At 32.4% G+C, this 18,185-nt stretch overlaps 4 protein-coding genes and 1 pseudogene across 4 annotated transcripts; 1 reads left to right on the top strand and 4 right to left on the bottom strand.

Moving 5' to 3' along the window:
- On the top strand, nucleotides 887-3,532 carry LOC104788400 (annotated as a pseudogene).
- On the bottom strand, nucleotides 3,521-6,016 carry LOC104788399 (putative pentatricopeptide repeat-containing protein At5g52630). The gene has a single exon (XM_010514148.2). The coding sequence runs from the start codon at nucleotides 5,952-5,954 to the stop codon at nucleotides 3,543-3,545; it is 2,412 nt and encodes an 803-aa protein (XP_010512450.1). The 5' UTR covers nucleotides 5,955-6,016; the 3' UTR covers nucleotides 3,521-3,542.
- Nucleotides 6,223-6,658, bottom strand: LOC109133043 (putative defensin-like protein 128). Its single transcript, XM_019245574.1, has 2 exons — nucleotides 6,589-6,658; nucleotides 6,223-6,448 (listed from the first exon to the last, which is right to left on the bottom strand). Exons 1-2 carry the CDS (start codon nucleotides 6,635-6,637, stop codon nucleotides 6,276-6,278), a joined length of 222 nt encoding a protein of 73 aa, XP_019101119.1. The 5' UTR covers nucleotides 6,638-6,658; the 3' UTR covers nucleotides 6,223-6,275.
- Nucleotides 7,465-7,950, bottom strand: LOC109133009 (putative defensin-like protein 119). The gene is made up of 2 exons (XM_019245540.1): nucleotides 7,829-7,950; nucleotides 7,465-7,709 (listed from the first exon to the last, which is right to left on the bottom strand). The coding sequence occupies exons 1-2, from the start codon at nucleotides 7,878-7,880 to the stop codon at nucleotides 7,531-7,533; spliced, it is 231 nt and encodes a 76-aa protein (XP_019101085.1). The 5' UTR covers nucleotides 7,881-7,950; the 3' UTR covers nucleotides 7,465-7,530.
- Nucleotides 12,779-13,126, bottom strand: LOC109133044 (putative defensin-like protein 119). The gene is made up of 2 exons (XM_019245575.1): nucleotides 13,078-13,126; nucleotides 12,779-12,957 (listed from the first exon to the last, which is right to left on the bottom strand). Exons 1-2 carry the CDS (start codon nucleotides 13,124-13,126, stop codon nucleotides 12,779-12,781), a joined length of 228 nt encoding a protein of 75 aa, XP_019101120.1.

An 18,185-nucleotide genomic window follows, 5' to 3' on the forward strand; every position in this document is an offset into this window, starting at 1 on the left:
ATTAATGGTCAAGTAAAAAGTGTATGGTACTTTCACATTCAAAAAGATAGAAAAAGAAACCAAACGAAGAAGAATGAAACACGTGAGTGCATAAATTTTTAGTTGCAAGCACTTGGATGCTTTTGAATAAAATTCATCCAACGACACCTAATTTTTGGTTTAGAGATTTGTTTGACAATGCCTATATATCCAAAGGCCCATTAGAACTACTTTAATTATATTATGGGCTTTACCAAAATAAGCCAATTAGATAGTCCATTACAAACTAATTTTCTTGGGCTCGAAATTAAGTCCATTGGATTTAAAAAACTTTTATAGAGTATTATTATTATTACAAACGGCCGAAAAGTAAAAAGAGTCCAAAGGAAGAGTCAAAAACTCCCGAAGAATCCGCGGGATTCAATGATCGTATGTAAATGAAGTATATGATGAAACCGATCACAACCGTTGAATAAAACAAACGGTCACGCTCGTCATTCTTTTTGCTTTTGTGATCTTTCTTTGTGTACAGAAATTAAGGAAAAAAAAATGTGAGAATGATTGATTGGTCTTTTGGATTTTGTGTGTGTGTGTAATTTGACCAATAGGTGATCTGTTTTTTTTTTCTTTTTTTTTTGCCTTTTGGTGTAAGCTATATCCGCTCCGCCGCAGATATATTAATAGATGTTTCTATAAATATGCTTTTTGTATATATAATACAGAGTTTTGTCAGTTTTTTTAACGTGAAGAAACCTTTTCATCTTTCTTCTTCTTTCTGTTCGGTTCGTTTTTCTTACAGAGAAGGGAAGAAGGAGAGAGGACAAACCGTGGCAATTGATTCTCTCTCTTTCTCTCTTTCTCCTCAAAACACAAAACAAACAAACAAAAAAAAGCTCAAATCTTTTGGTTTTTCTTGATTTTTTTTGTTAATTCGTTTTGTTTTCTTGGATACATTCTGCTGTTTTTTTTTTTGTTTCTTTTGAAAACGATGAATGTGGTACGTAGATTGACGAGTATTGCCTCTGGACGCAATTACATCTCTTCTGATAATAATAATAACGTAAGAATTATTTTGTTTGTGATTACTTTTTCTTGATTTGGTGTTTGTTTTAAACCTTTCTTTTTTTGTGGTATAACCTGCGTAGGTAGGAGGAGAAACTGAGACGCCGAGATCGAAGCCTAACCAGAACCGTGAAGAAACAGCTGAGTCTACGGTAACTACTACGACTTACGAGAAAGACTCTCTCTCTCTTCTTCTTCTTCTTCTTCTACCATTGACCATCAAAAGGACATGGGAATTGGAGATGACAAGGTTTCATTCAAACTTGATTTCTTTTTCTAAATTTTTTTTTTCACTATTTGCTTTGTTTCTGAATGATCTTTGGTCATAGGATACGGACGGTGTGATCATCAAGGGGAATGGGACTGAATCTGGACGAATTATCACCACCAAGAAGAAGGGTTTGAATGATCAAAGAGACAAGGTTACTTTTTCATATTTTGCTTCTCTTCTTTCTATATATATAAATTCTGATTTTTTTCTTGTTTCTTCTTTATCCAGACAATCTCCTACAGAGCTGAACATGTAATTGGGACTGGCTCTTTTGGTGTTGTCTTTCAGGTAAACAAAAGACTCACTCATCTCAAGATATTTCAAAATGTGATTTGATTGATATGTTCCATTACGTGTTTTTGATGTATATAGGCTAAGTGCTTAGAGACAGAAGAAAAAGTAGCAATCAAGAAAGTGTTACAGGACAAGAGATACAAAAACAGAGAACTTCAGATCATGCGAATGCTCGAACATCCTAATGTCGTTGAGCTCAAGCATTCTTTCTTTTCTACCACTGAGAAAGACGAGCTTTATCTTAACCTTGTTCTTGAGTATGTACCCGAGACTATATACCGTGCTTCGAGATCTTACACCAAGATGAATCAACATATGCCTTTGATTTATATTCAGCTCTATACCTATCAGGTAAAAGGGATCGAAACTCTTTTTGTGAAATCTACTCTCTAGTTTTTTAGGATTATGAGAGAAACGTTTGTTTGTTGAAACCAGATTTGTCGTGCTATGAATTATCTGCATGGAGTAGTTGGAGTGTGTCACCGTGACATTAAGCCGCAGAATCTATTGGTAAGGGTAGTTCTTGTGAGGGTAGTATAGTAGTAGTACTTCTCTGACTTTGTAATTGGGAAATTATATCGATGCATTTGGCAGGTCAATAATGTTACGCATGAGGTTAAGATCTGCGATTTTGGGAGCGCTAAAATGCTGGTAGGTTTCATAGCTGTAAATAGTAGATTTCACTGTCTGTTATAGAAAACGTGAGTAGTGATGTCTTCTTGGTTACAGATTCCAGGAGAACCAAATATATCTTACATATGCTCAAGGTATTACAGAGCTCCTGAACTCATATTTGGAGCAACAGAGTACACAAGCGCGATCGATATGTGGTCTGTAGGTTGTGTCATGGCTGAACTTTTTCTTGGACATGTAAGAAAAATCGTTAGTTCTTCTGAGTTTAAACTTTTGATTTCAGACATTTTCCTTGAACCTATCTCTTGCTTTTAATGTCTACAGCCTCTATTCCCTGGAGAGACCAGTGTTGATCAATTGGTGGAGATCATTAAGGTAACAACAGATTGGGTTTTTTTCTTTCTCTTCACCTGTTTTATTTAGGGGGTCTCAGATTCTCAGAGCTGTGTTCTTGCAATTTTCTTCTGTATAACCAGATTTTGGGGACACCAGCAAGAGAAGAGATAAAGAACATGAATCCTCGTTACAATGATTTTAAGTTCCCTCAGATAAAAGCTCAGCCATGGCACAAGGTATGTATATAAATTCACTAAGAGATTCTAAAGAATGACTATGTTTTGCTTACAACAGAATCTAAAGCTTTTTACGGTTTTTCCCTAGATTTTCCGGAGACAAGTATCTCCAGAAGCAATGGATCTTGCCTCTAGATTGCTTCAGTATTCACCAAACCTGAGATGCACAGCGGTAAGAGAGAAACCCAGTTGATTTCTGAGATCACTAAAATGGCTTCTTCAACTCTTCTAATTTAACTCTGGTTTCAGCTTGAAGCTTGTGCACATCCGTTCTTCGATGATCTAAGAGACCCGAGAGCATCCTTGCCTAATGGAAGAGCACTTCCTCCATTGTTTGATTTCACAGCTCAAGGTTTTGGCAACAACACTCTGCTTTCCTTTATAACTTGCCTATGACCCGGAAAATGCTTACCTTTCTCTTCTTGCAGAACTTGCTGGTGCATCTGTTGAACTACGTCATCGCTTAATACCTGAGCATGCAAGGAAATGACCATTTTGGTTAAATGCTGCTTCTCTGCACAGATGTTGATATATATAAATATTTTTGATTTCCAGAGATTTCTTGTTCACACGTATAGCATTGTTCTGGTTATGAACCCTCTCACTGACCTCTGCAATCACATGGCCTAGCAGTTTGAAAGTGTATAATTGTAAGGTTGTAACTTTGTAGCTTCCATTGTTGCAGACAGAAATGCAGAATTTTCCGAGTTTTTTCTTCTAATGCAAAATGTTTACCAATAGTCTCCGCAAGAACAGTTTCCATCTCTAAAGTGATGAAAGCAGTTAGAATCTCTTAAGATGATATGCCGAAGATATACTCTCGATATGTACTTCATTGCATTGTGGCAATCCCCACAGACACGAAGGTTCTTGATGATCCGGATTGGAGCTCCAGATGGTACAACAAGTAGACCAAACGCTACAGCTAATTTCTCACTATGGTAAGCCAAACCAAGCTCTTTGCCTTCCTTATCCAAGTCATGGAGGGCAAAACTCATATCCGCTATATAACCAGCCTCTTTAATCAAAAGCATCATTTCATCAACCTTGGCATATATCTCAACCATTCTCGGATGTCTTCTATCTTCAGACATAAAGCTATGAACTTTACCTTTCTCTTCAACCCAACTGCAACCAGGCTCTTTGCTTATATTACGAGACTTCATCAATCTACGAACATTTGCAGCTTCGTCTTGTCTTCCCGCTGCAGCATACATGTTTGATAACAAAACATAAGGAACAGCATTGTTTGGTTCCAATTCCATGAGAGTTTTCGCTGCTCTTTCCCCATTCTCAATATTCCCATGCTTCCTACTCGCAGCCAAAATCGCTTTCCATACAGTTGCATCTGGTTCAACCTCCATTTGATTCAGCAATTCCTCTACTTTAAAGAAATCACCAGATCTACCAAAGAGATCAATCATACAGGCATAGTGTTCAGGTCCTGGTCTGATTCCATAAACTGTTCTCATTGAATCAAAGTAGCTTTGAGCTTCTTCTATGAGACCCGCATGACTACAAGCAAATAGTAACCCGATAAAGGTAATGTAATCTGGTGTTATGCCACTGCCTATCATTAGATAGTATAATTCTAGGGAGTCCTTAGCTTTGCCGTTTTTCGCGTAACCCACAATTAGAGCAGTCCAAGTTATCAAATCTCTGGCTTCCACAGAGTTGAATATAACATTCGCATCTTCTAAGCTTCCGCACTTTGTGTACATTGTTACAAGAGAGTTGTTTACTGACAAAGATGATGGCAAACCAGATTTAATATAATTCCCATGTACCTGTTGCCCAAACTCCAGAAGCGTTAACTCTGCCGAGGCACTTAATACACTCGCTGTAACAATCTGATCAGGAGAAATGCCTTCAACTCTCATGTTACAGAACAACTTCAATGCCTCTTCATAAGATCCGTTATGTGTATTGCCTGTGACTAGAGCCGTCCAAGATATCACATCCTTCTCAATCATCCCTTCAAAAACTTTCAACGCTGAATCCATAATTCCTCTTTTAGCATACATATCCACAAGAGCGTTATTCACAAGTTTGTAAGTCCCATACCCTGTTTTCACAATCAGACAATGAGCAGAAGAAGCTATCTTTATATCTGTCCTAGACAAAGCAAAACAATTTAAGATGGATGGGATCGTGAAATCATCTATTTTCATATCTCGCTCATGCATTCTTCCGAAAAAGGACAGAGCTTCTTCTATAAGACCTTGCCTAACACACCCTACAATCATCGAGTTCCAAGAAACCACATCATCAGCTTCCATACCTTCTAACAAAGCTCTTGCCGTTTCCAAGTCTCTGCACTTAGCATACATATCAATCAATGCGCTCTGAACATAGATATTGGTCTTGAAACCACTCTTTACTATGCAGCCATGTACCTGGACCCCTACCCTGCGAGCAGAAACCGAAGCACAAGCAGTCAAAACACTAGGAAATGTAAACTGATTCGATTGGTTTCCTTCTCTTGTCAAATCCCTAAAACACTCGATTGCCTTGAAAGCAAATCCATTTTGAGAGTAACCAGTGAGCATTGAAGTCCACGTAACATTATTTTTCTCACCTGACATAGTCCCAAAGAGGTATTCAGCTTCAGAGATGCGTTTGCATTGTGCATACATAGCGAGAAGACCATTCACCACATTAACATCCAAATCAAACCCAGTTTTTATTATATGCCCATGAATCTCTTCACCTCTCAGAAGCAAAGCAAGAGAAGTACACAACCTAAGAACACTCCCCAAAGTGTACTCGTTAGGTTTTATCATCCCATCAAACTGCATTTCCCAAAACAAACCAAAAGCTTCATCTTCAAGTCCATGCTTGCAATACCCAGAAATCAGAGCATTCCATGAGATTGTATTCTTGACTGGGTTGCTACGAAAAATCTGGTCTGCATCAGAAAGTCTCCCTGACTTGGAGTAAGCAACGATCATAGTGTTCCAAGTAAACTCATCCCTCTCAGGCATTTTATCGAACACTTGGCGGGCTTCGTTGACCCGACCGGATTTAGACAAATCTCCCAAAACCAGATTCGAGTGAAGTTTCGTTCGATCAGCATTGCTGTGAATGTAATTACTAAACGGTTTCAAATGTAGACGGAAGCTTCTGATATTCAATTTGTGCATCACGACGACGACGACGACGACGGGACCAAAATTAAAGTTTAACTCTTTAACGACGACGAAACGTCGTGATGCAATGCAACAACCACTCTCTCTTGAAACGATGCGTTTTATAAATTATTAAATAATATTCACTCTCTCTTGACAAAACGGTGCGTTTTATGAAACAACCAACCCAAATAAGATTACACATTACTTGTAGGACTTGTAGTACTGTGGTTATGCAACAAGCAATTTTTAATATTTATTATTATTATTGTTATTACGGATTGATGAAAGGTTGATGCCTGATGGGTAGACAAGAAGAACAAAAAGGTATCAAGATCAGCAATAATAATTACAGAGGCATATAAATCGTTTGTCAATAGTCATGTAACACTGGCCAGTTCCTTGCAGCTTCTTGTCACACAGATCTGTGCATGTTGGTCCATCACAATGGTCATTTAGTAGAACCTGATGACATATATGTTGCCCTTGCGTCTCTTTTGCCACCATCCCTACATATTTATTATATAAAAAAAAAAAACATGAAGTCTCAATATAAATTTAAAATGCGTACAAACGTGAGAAAATCATTTGATTAATCTCTTATTGATTTTATAATAATACTAGAGAATGTTAAACATGTTAAACAAACCTAGGAAGAAGACAATGAAGATAGCAACAATGGTGAATTTAGTCATCATAAAATGATTTAACAGGATATATCAGAATGTGTATTGTACATGTAAATATCATGTCTATATATACATGTGTATATATATACATGAATTGTATGTATACGTATCTAATGTACAATCTATGTTTGACTAGCAAAAAAAAATGTATACATGTGTATATATAATTATATATACATGAATTGTATGTATACGTATCTAATGTACAATCTATGTTTGACTAGCAAAAAAAAAATGGAATCGGAATCATTTGATTTGGAAAGCAATCAGGTGTTACTTAGCAAGAAAGAAGAGAAAAAAAAATTCAAATAAAATGATAGTTATATCCGTAATAAGCTTATGTTTTTACAAGCCAAAGGGATATTGATATGGAAGCATTTGATTTGGAAAGCAATCTCTTCTAATGATGTAAAAAAACAATAAGAATAATGAGAAAAAGAAAAAGAAAAGAAGAAGCAATCTCTTCAAATAGAACAAAATATAATTGAATTCACATATCATTTTTTTTTAGAAAAACTTCTGATTTAAGGTGCCATTTGTTGCTAATTATCATAAGATTTAATATAATAATTAAATACTCATTCCACTTTGAAAGATGTTTGAAAGATGTATGTTTGAAGATTTTTTGTTTCACGGTAAAATTATTGTTTCGTTTTGTATTTTTTTTTTTTCATTTCCAATTGAATTTAATTATTGCTCTATCCATGATCCATTTCTACATGGCATATAAGCTCAAGTAGTAGCTTATTATAATAGCTCATGTCATATAAAAAAAGTGAAACTAGAATTCATTTAAGATTGAATACCATAACATTTTTATTCTTTTTTCATGTCATTATAATATTTTATTATTACTATTATTATTTATAGATAACAATTGATAAAAATGAAAAATAAATAAATTAAGATTTGCATGGAAACGTGCAGAGACAACTCTTAATTTGTCCATTTGGGAAGCAGGAGCCACTTCCATTCCATTTTTTCTTACAGAAAGTGGCACAGGTGTGAGCGACACACTTTTGACCTCTCATTGGAATATCACGACACATTTCTTGTCCTTGCGTCTCTCCTGTCATCATTCCTGATAAATATTTAAAACATAATCTTTAAAACAATTCTTATAGAATAAAAAATGTTGAGACAAACAATAACTACAAATAATTTAAAATGTCTATAGAATAATAGATGTGTAAATCAAACCTAAAACAAGGACGATCGTAAAGATAGAAAGAACTGTGGCTTTAGTCATCATCTTTGATGATTTTATACAATAAAAATGAAAGTTAGGTGAAAAAAAAAACAGGAATGTTAATGGTAATGTACACATGTAGAGATGTTATATATACAGTAAAACCTCTATAAATTAATAATGTTGGGACCAAGATATTATATTAATTTATAGTGATATTAATTTATCTATAAATTAATAATTATTATTTTATATTGTAAATTAATAATTAATAATTTATAGATATATTTTTAATTATTTAAAATTTTTAAAATTATGAATTGAAAAAACTATAGCAAAATAAGATTAAACTTTCGGATGTTATAAATTTTATGGTTTAGGAATTGAACTTGTAATATCTAGAAATCATTATTGACAATAAATTACAAATACTATAGACAAATTGACTTATACACATGACATACATAAATTCAAATCTATGAATAATAATATCAATTCTCCTATTTTAATAATCTGTCAAATTATCAAATTGTAAATGATGCATATCTAAAAATTAAAACTTTAAAATTAAATTATTTGTATGACATGTTATAGAATATTTTAGAGATATCATTATAGTTTGAAAATACAACATTACAATTGTTTTATAGAAATGAGCTTTAGGAGAAACATACACTATTATATCAGTGTATATATATATTTTTACATCAATATATCAAACGTAACACTCTATAACCGTTTTCTCTCCGTTCTCTCTCCGGAAGCAACTCTTCAGAAACCTTCCATATTCCTCCCCTTACCGGCCGGCGCTGGCTTCTCCGGCGTCGGTCGGCTATTTATTCCTTGCTTTTCCTTCTTTGTATAGTATTTGATTTTCAATAATACTCGCCAATGATTTCCAAAACTATTTGGTTGATTTCAATCATCCGATTACTTGTCCTTCTCTCCCGTCGTGAGAGTTTCTTTCCGACCACAATCCGGCCAGATCATCGGAGCAGTGGCGGTGCTTTCCCGCTGAATTTCGTTTCAAGCGGTTCTCGTTGGTTAACGATTGAAAGAGATCCTCATCACCATCGTCAGATTTTTAACTCCGACGCAATCAAATCGAGGAATGGCTTTCAGTTCCAGATCTGGGATCCAGGCGGAACAAATTTTGGGATAGAAGATTGCGAGATGAATTCCCGATTAAATTGCATCACTAACACTCGACTGCTCTTCTTCTCGGTGGGTAAGACCTTGTTTCTCCAATTATTGAAGAAGTTGACAAAATTTGGTGATGGTGATATTATTTGCATCCCCTGGTCGGAAACTTCCACTTCATCGTCTATTTATTTGAGTTTTAGAGAAACTGGTTTCAAAATAAAGAAAATTACTCTTCTTGATGATGATGGTGGTGATTGCTTTTACCGGTCAGAAACTCTCCCTTTGTCGAGAAAAATCCAACACTTTTGTTATCTCTGGTATAAACTGAGACATGAACCATTCATCTTACATGATTGGTATTCTCTCTTTATTCGGATAAACCAAATTGAAGAGATTAGCTTTTGTCTCATTAACATCGTTGATGAGAATGAGAGATATAGGGATTCGATGACATCTTACCTTTGCTTTATTCCTTTAAAAATCTTTTCAACTTTATTCCGGTGGCATCAAAGACATACATGGGTAAGAGGACTACATCTTCCAAAGGATTTCAAAGGAATCTTGGTGACTATGTACATACAGTGGTGTTCTGATTGGCAAATATGGCATGCTCTATCAACCTTCAGAAGACAGATTCCAGATTCATTAAGCAACAATTCAGTTTTTCTATCAACTAAAGTTATGCCAAGAGCATTTTGGAGTCTCAGCTATATGTTGTTAGCCAATAAAAAGTATGTGAAAGGGGGACATAACAGATCATATCTGTTAGCCTATAAGTCTAAAGATAGCATGGTTACTCTCCACTCTTTCATCTAAATTGTAATAATTTCCTATATTTGCGTAAACGGTTGTTTTGAATCGATTCTGTATTTTGTAAACTCTGATATCAATATATGTTGATTTGCCGAAAAAAAATATATATATATATTTACATGATTATTAATTTATGATATTATTGGGGCCATATTTTACATGGAGATTTCAAAAAACTTATTATCTTATTATCTTATCGAATATTGTTAATTTTTACACTGGCCCGACTTGGGACTGTGACAACCCGTCCCGCGGACCCCACTAGCCCACCGCTAGCTTGCCCCCAACAGACCCAAGCTGGCCCTGCAGGGCATCGATCCTAACCCATCACTGTGGATATCCCTATCCACCAGTAGGTTATTGGTGCGCCAGGCGTTCCTCGAACCCTGATCCCTCACCCTTTAACAACCCTTCCCATAGGACAAGCTGTCACCAATTGATAACAAAATTTATTAATTTATAGTGTTTAATAATTTATAGAGTATTAATTTATAGAGGTTTTACTGTATATGAAGAATTTATTACTAGCATATCTATTTTCGATCATAAAAAGATACAAATGAGAAGGATATATATATAACAAAATGAATATAAATGAAAGCAAATAAGAACACAATAAGCAACATATAACTAATAATTAAAAAAAAAACAAAGATTGTATAAATTGAATAGTCGAATATGCAGATCTCGTAAATTTTTTATCCATAAATTATATAATGTAACAAAATCAAATTAATACCTATATAGGTTAATTAGGGGGGGTGGTATTGGACAAACATATTTTTATGTAATTTAATCGAATAGAAATAATATCATAAATTACATATTTTCAAGTATTATAAAAGATTTGAAAAAAAAATCTTTTTATTTCTAATAATTATAGTTTGCAACATTTTAATAATAATAAAAAAAATAATAATAAAAAAAATAGATGGTGAAGTGACTTTAGTGCAATGGCAGGAGGTAAGTCCATTTGTAGAAATCACCATCACATCCGGGATCGAGTCCCGGTTCCTGCGAATAATGTAGGAATTTGGCTAATGGGCTGGCCAGTTATGGCCCAATGGTTGACAAAAAAAAAAATGAATTCGTCTTAAGTCTCTTTTGTTCCCACTACGTTAAAAACAAACGGTGGTAAACAATATTTTATCGAGTATATTACTGTAACACATGCATATAACACCAACATCAAATTTTTGTATACATTGAATGGTCCACAAGATGCGTTCTCATAAATTTTTATCTATAAAATATACAACGTAACAAAATCAAATAGATTATCTTACAATTCTGAAATTCATGTAAAATAAGCTGCATGGATTAATTAGTCAATCCTATGTTTGAATAGCAAAAAAAAATGTCAGTAGAAATACTAATCATCTTAATTACTAATTAGCAAGAAAGAAGAGAAAAAAGGTCAAATAATTGATGAGTTACACCATAAGCTTATGTTTTCACAAGCCAAAGGGATAAATGATATGGAAGCATTTGCTTTGGAAAGCAATCTCTTCAAAGTTAAAATGATGTAAAAATAATAATAACAATAATGAGAGAAAGAAAAAAAGATGAAGCAATCTCTTCAAATAGGACAAAATAGAATTGAATCCAAATACCATTTTTTTTTTAAAACTTCTGATATAATAATTAAATAAATACTCATTCTACTTTGAAAGATTTATGTTTGAAGATTTGTTTGTTTCATTGTAAAATCATTGTTTCTTTTTTTTTTCCATTCATTTTGTTGTTAATTATCATAAGATTTAATATAATAATTAAATACTCATTCCACTTTGAAAAATGTATATGTTTGAAGATTTTTTGTTTCACTGTAAAATTATTATTCATTTTGTATTTTTTTTTTCATTTCCAATTAAATTTAATTATTGCTCTATCCATGATCTATTTCTACATGGCACATAAGCTCAAGTAGTAGCTTAATTTTTTTTTTCAACCAAATATTAAATAAATTAAAAGATCACTCGAAGTTTGGTTGCCCAAACAGGAGGAAAATAGTTTACAAAAGAAGTTTCAAAAAGTAAAGATCTTGAAGACTGGACAAGACAATCTGCCCTGACGTTGAGTTCACGAGAGATCCTATTCAGGGTGAAGGAGGGGAAGGAGGATCAGAGCAAGGAGAATTCGTCCAGCAAATTTGAGAAGGCCGGCCAATCCTCGGGCAGCTGCACCACCGCTATCAATTCTGCACAATCCGTCTCGAAGGTTTGACAATCAAACCCAGCTGCCCGCAATGATTTCCACATCAGAGCTTGTAACTCCGCATGTAATGGGGACGGGACACGTCTAAGACTTCGTGCTCCCAGAAGAAGCGTCGAGTCCTCACCATTACAAAACCACCAACCCATACCCTGGAAAGAATCCAAACCTTTCCAGGAACCATCAACCTGACAGCATGGAGAGGGCTCCCTCACCTCAAGGGGAGATGGAAAGCAATCTCTTCTAATGATGTAAACAAAAAAAATAACAATAATGAGAAAAAGAAAAAGAAAAGAAGAAGCAATTTCTTCAAATAGAACAAAATATAATTGAATTCACATATCATTTTTTTAAAAACTTCTGATTTAAGGTGCCATTTGTTGCTAATTATCATAAGATTTAATATAATAATTAAATTACTCATTTCACTTCAAAAGATGTATATGTTTGAAGATTATTTGTTTCACTGTAAAATTATTATTTTGTTTTGTATTTTTTTTTATTTCCAATTGAATTTAATTATTGCTCTTTTTGTAAAATTATTATTTTGTTATAATAGCTCTTTTTGTTCAAAAAAATATTATAATAGCTCTTTTTGTTAAAAAAAAAATTATAATAGCTCATGTCATACAAAAAAAAAGTGAAATCAGAATTCATATAAGATTGAATACTGTAACATTCTGTTTCCTTTTTCATGTCATTATAATATTTTTTTGAGGAAAAAAATAATATTTTATTTTTATTATTATTGTTTATAGATAACAATTGATAAAAAACGAAAAATAAATAAATCAAGATTTGCAAGGAAACGTGCAGAGGCAGTCCTTTATTTGTCCATTTGGGAAGCACAAGCCACTTCCATTCCATTTTTGCTTACAGAGAGTGGCACAGGTGTCATCGACACAGTTTTGACCTCTCATTGGAAGATCATGACACATTTCTTGTCCTTGCGTCTCTCCCATCATTATTCCTGATAAATATTTTAAAACATAATCTTTAAAAACAATTCTTATAGAATAAAAATTGCTGAGACAAAACAATAACTATAAATATTTTAATATGTTTAGAAAATGGTAGATGTAAATCAAACCTAAAACGAGGACGATCATAAAGATAACAAGACCTATGGCTTTAGTCATTTTTGATGATTTTATACAATAAAAATAAAAGTTACGTAAAAAAAATAGGAATGACAATGGCAATGTACATATGTAGAGATGTCTTATATATATATATATATATTGAGAATATATATATTGACAATGGCAATGTACTATCATAAAATATATGAATAGGAAGGATATATACAACAAAATCAATTAAAAATAAAAGTTAAGTAAAAACACCAGGAATGTTAATGGCAATTTAGAAATATAGAGACGTCATATAATTGATTTTTTTGTATATATATATTTAGAATTTATTAGTAGCATATCTATTTTCCATCATAAATATATTGGATATATACAACAAAATCAATTAAATTGAAAGTTAAGTAAAAAAACCATGAATGTTAATGGCAATGTACACATGTAGAGACATATATATATATATATATATATATATATATATTACTAGCATATCTATTTCCCATCATAAAATATATGAATAGGAATGATATATACAATGTTTTTAAATCCGGACCTGAAGGTGAACCAGAAGTCTTTCGGGTCTCTGGGTCAACCGGTCGGATCGGTTGAATTACGGGTCAATTATTTTATTGGTTTATTTGCATTTTATGAATATAACATACACTTTTCTATCTTATTATATAAAGTTGAGTTTTGAAAGTTAGTCATTAACAAGATTTTGACATGTGTACAAGTTAATATAATAAGAGAGATTTGAAATTTCAACAGAAAACAAAATATTTTGTTTTAAACAATATTAATAATGTAAAAAGATAATTATCAAAAGAATATAAAAATTTAAAAGGTTTTTTAAAAAACAAATAATTATAAGGAGATTTTATATCTTATTATATAAAGTTGGGTTTTGAAAGTTAGTCATTAACAAGATTTTGACATGTGTTAAGTTATCAGTCTTAGATTTTGACATGTGTAAAAGTTACTTTTTATATTTAATAGGAGTTTTGATTACAACAAAAGTAAAATATTTTTTTTTTAAAAATATTAATAATGTAAAAAAATAATTATTAAAATTACAGAATTTATAAAAAAATACAATTTTTTTTTAAATAATTGTAAGGAGATTATATGTATATTATTATATAAACTTTGATGACAAAATTACTAATTAACGAGATCGTGACATGTGTCAATTGTATCATTCAGATGTTGACACATGTCAATTATAAAAAATAAAAATATAATAATTTAAAACCTACCATAAACGGTTTTATATAAAAGTAAAATAGAGAAAATAAAACCTAATTTTATTAAAAGTATTTAAACAGTTTTAAAATTTAGAAAAAAATCATTATAAAGAAATTATATATAATATAAAATTCGAAATTATATTATTGTTTACTTATTTTTATTTTAAGTTGCTAATTTTACAAGAAAAATATTACTTTTTATATATATAAGAAAAAGTAACTCAGCACAATCAGTCTCAAAACGTTGACAAGCGATCCCTTCAACACGTATCCGCTCAATGGCCCACAACAACGTTTTTAACTTTGAATGCAGGGGGAGGGGCTAAATTCAAATAATTTATTCAAAAAGACTGCTATTGTAATATACAAGATAGAAGTATGTAAGATTAACATATGCGTTTTTGTAACTACACAAATGTTAAAGTAGTGAGACATATAATATACTCTTTAATGTGTTCATAAAGAAAATTTGTTGGTAGTAGTGTAGACTATAGCAAAAAAAAAAACAACTATTTTCAATAATTAAAAGTTTATCTCTTTACTTTTGTATATTGTTTTTACTTACGAAAAAACTAAATATATATTCTTTGTTAATTTTATTTTATTTTAATAACTTTGAACTCATCTACATCTATTTTCTTTAACTAAAAGTGTATATATTTACTGTTTTTATTTCAATCGAACAATTAAAAGGTTAGCTGCCCAAACCGGAGGGAAAGGATTTACAAAAGAAACTTTAGAGATAAGAGAACAAGAAGCACGAGCAAGACAATCCGCCTTCGTATTTGACGCACGCGGTATCCAAGAGATGGAGAATAGTGGGAAAGACTCTAGCGAGTTTAACTCATCAAACAAGTTGGAGAAGGACGGCCAATATTCAGAAGACTGCACCATAGTGAGTAACTCAGCACAATCAGTCTCAAAATGTTGACAAGCGATCCTTTCAACACGTATCCGCTAAATGGCCTACAACAATGTTTTTTTAACTCCCAATGCAGGGGGAGAGGCTCTGTTTTAGACACTTAACCCCCAACAACAAGGTTCGCTCCTCACCAACACAACACCACCAGCCCAATCATGAATACACATTGGTTGCTTTCCAAGAACCATCAATCTGACAACAAGGTGAAAAAACCTGGACATCTGAATACGAAGATGGAGCTGACATGATTGCCGTAAAAGAGAGCGCCTATTCTCAGGCTAAATTATCGCTCAAAGTCTGAGTAATTATATCATTCGCCTCTATCTCTTAATCTTGATTTTTTTTATGGCATTCCAGATTGCCCATAAAATTCATGGTAATTGAAGAAGTTGGTCAGGATCACTCTATTGAGAGGCGTCCCTCCAGAAAACAAAATCCAAATTCGAGTACACCGACTCATATGGTAAACCCTCTGACAAGACCGGAGTCAGAGATAAATTCCAAACTTCACACAAACGAGGACATTCAAAATAAAAACATGATTAATAGTTTCAACCATAGAATCACATCTTTTACATCAAATATCACATTGGACACCTCGGTGTATCTATTTACTTACTAAAAATATTTACTTTATATTATTTGATAAATTTAATTTAATTTTTAAAATTATAAACCCGCACATCGGGCGGGTCCTAATCTAGTATGTATATATATCATAAAATTCGAAATTATAATATGATTTAGTTATTTTTAAATTTTAATTATTAATTCTACAAAAATATAGAAAAAGTGATTAAAGAAAATATACTGTTAGTTATTAATTCTAAATTTTGTAAATACTCACTTCTATATAAACATAGATCGTCTCATATTTTTCATCTAACAAATAATTTATTCAAAAACACTGCTTTTAAGTTTGTTTAATTGGGAATTTTTTTTTAGTGGGAAGGTAAATTTTTCCTATTTTTTTTAACCAAAATTTTCTCCTACTTTCTCCTTATTCAGTTAGGAATAGGTAAGATTAATATGTTGACAAAAAAAAAAGATTAATATATGCGTCTTTTTTTCCTAATACTGTATTTTAAAATTTATTGTAGTATTTTTATTTGGTTTTTTTTTTTTTGAATTATTTGGGATTCATATATTAGCCTGCTTATAATTTTCTATTGTTTCTTTAATTATATCAAATTAATTTTCTTCTAATTTCCCAACATTGATTGGTCGGTCATAAACTCTTCTTTTTTCAAAGATAATTGTTACTATTTTTCATTCAGTCCCAACGAGAGATAACGAGTAGAAACTCATCAACCTAATGGATGGATAAAATATGTTAATCAAACACAAGTTTACAACAAATATATTTATATAGATTGGAAAAACATAAATCGTTGTTGATTGATCCATAGGAGCTCAAAGATGGTGACACCCTTGACTGTGGAAAGATTTAAAAGAATTGATTTGGCCACATATATCACCAAAATGCACTTATTTTTTTGGTCAAGGGTTCTGAGAGAACTTCATGATGGGTGACTTTCCTTGAAGTGATTGTTAGAATTGTGTGAGTGAGGACAAAACACAGGAAAAGATCATTTGTTGATTTGTAGGATCGGTAAACAAGTATTTAAAGTCTCCTAGACGTAACAAACCGGTCATCTAGTATGTGTGGATCCACGGGTCGGGAATAGAAGGTGGGCCCATGGACTGAGAGTGGACATGAGCTCACTAAGCAAGGTGGTGGTTGGGGTGTTACAGAAACATAGGCTACATCATGGTGTATCAAAGACACTTCCATGAATACATTGGGAAATTTAACATTAGGTACTATCAAAAGATTTTGTAACGTTAGAAAAATGTTTTTACTTTCATTTGTTGTTGGAGCAAGCCAATTTGAGATAGCAAAAAGATGTGAACATGTTCTCTCCACACAAGAGGAGGGCAAAGCCAAAGTTTTCTCTACGGAAGAGAAGGTTGGACACAAGATTATCTCCCTAAAGAGAAAGGTGGAGGAGGTTGGACGCAAGGTTATCTCCGTAAGGGAAGAAGGCGGAGCTAAGGTTCTCTCCACGGTGGAGGAGGTTGGACGCAATGTTCTCTCCATAAGAAATAAGGGCGGAGCCCAGGTTTTCTCCATGGTGATCATACATTATTGTGATGATATATCATTGATTAGTATATTATGTATTATATTTTTTATTCGAAATGTTTTTGAGCCAACAATTTTAGTAATTAAAAAACTATGCAGAAAGGAAAGTAAAAATAGTTGGCTTAATGCATTTATATAGATATTTTCTTTTTTTTTGTTTGAACAACCTTATATAGATATTTTCTAGGTAGTGATAAAAAATATTTTAGTAACACAGAGTATATTTATGTGTAAAAAATACACTTTAAATGGTAACATACATAAAAAAAATTTGTAAATAGATATAAATCAGTGTATTATAACAAAAATAAAATTTATATATAACATACAACAAATTTTAATATATTTTTTGTTTAATTTAATTTAATTTATAAAACTTTAAACCCGCACATCGGGCGGGTCCTCATCAAGTAAATATATGAACAAAACATACATAATTAAGTACTAAACAGCTAAAATTAAACTTTTAAATGATTAGATAAAATAACTAAGTGATTTTTTTATAATAAAAACATTTATTTTTAATTTGCTTTGAGTTTGAAATGTGATAAAAATAAAATATTTTAATTTGATACGACCCCCGGTCTGACCTACCGGTTCAACCACCAGTTCACGGGTTTTTAGCGGATTTTTCCGGTTTTTTGCGGATTTTTATTTGTCTGGTTTTTAAAGGTAATCCAGACTGGAATACCTACCGGGTCGCGGTTGGCCGGTCCTGTCCGGGTTAAAAAACATTGGATATATACAACAAATTCGATTAAAAATCGGAAGACCATGCTAATTATCATAAGA

Source organism: Camelina sativa, chromosome 5 (assembly GCF_000633955.1).
Source record: "Camelina sativa cultivar DH55 chromosome 5, Cs, whole genome shotgun sequence".
Taxonomy (NCBI): domain Eukaryota; kingdom Viridiplantae; phylum Streptophyta; class Magnoliopsida; order Brassicales; family Brassicaceae; genus Camelina; species Camelina sativa.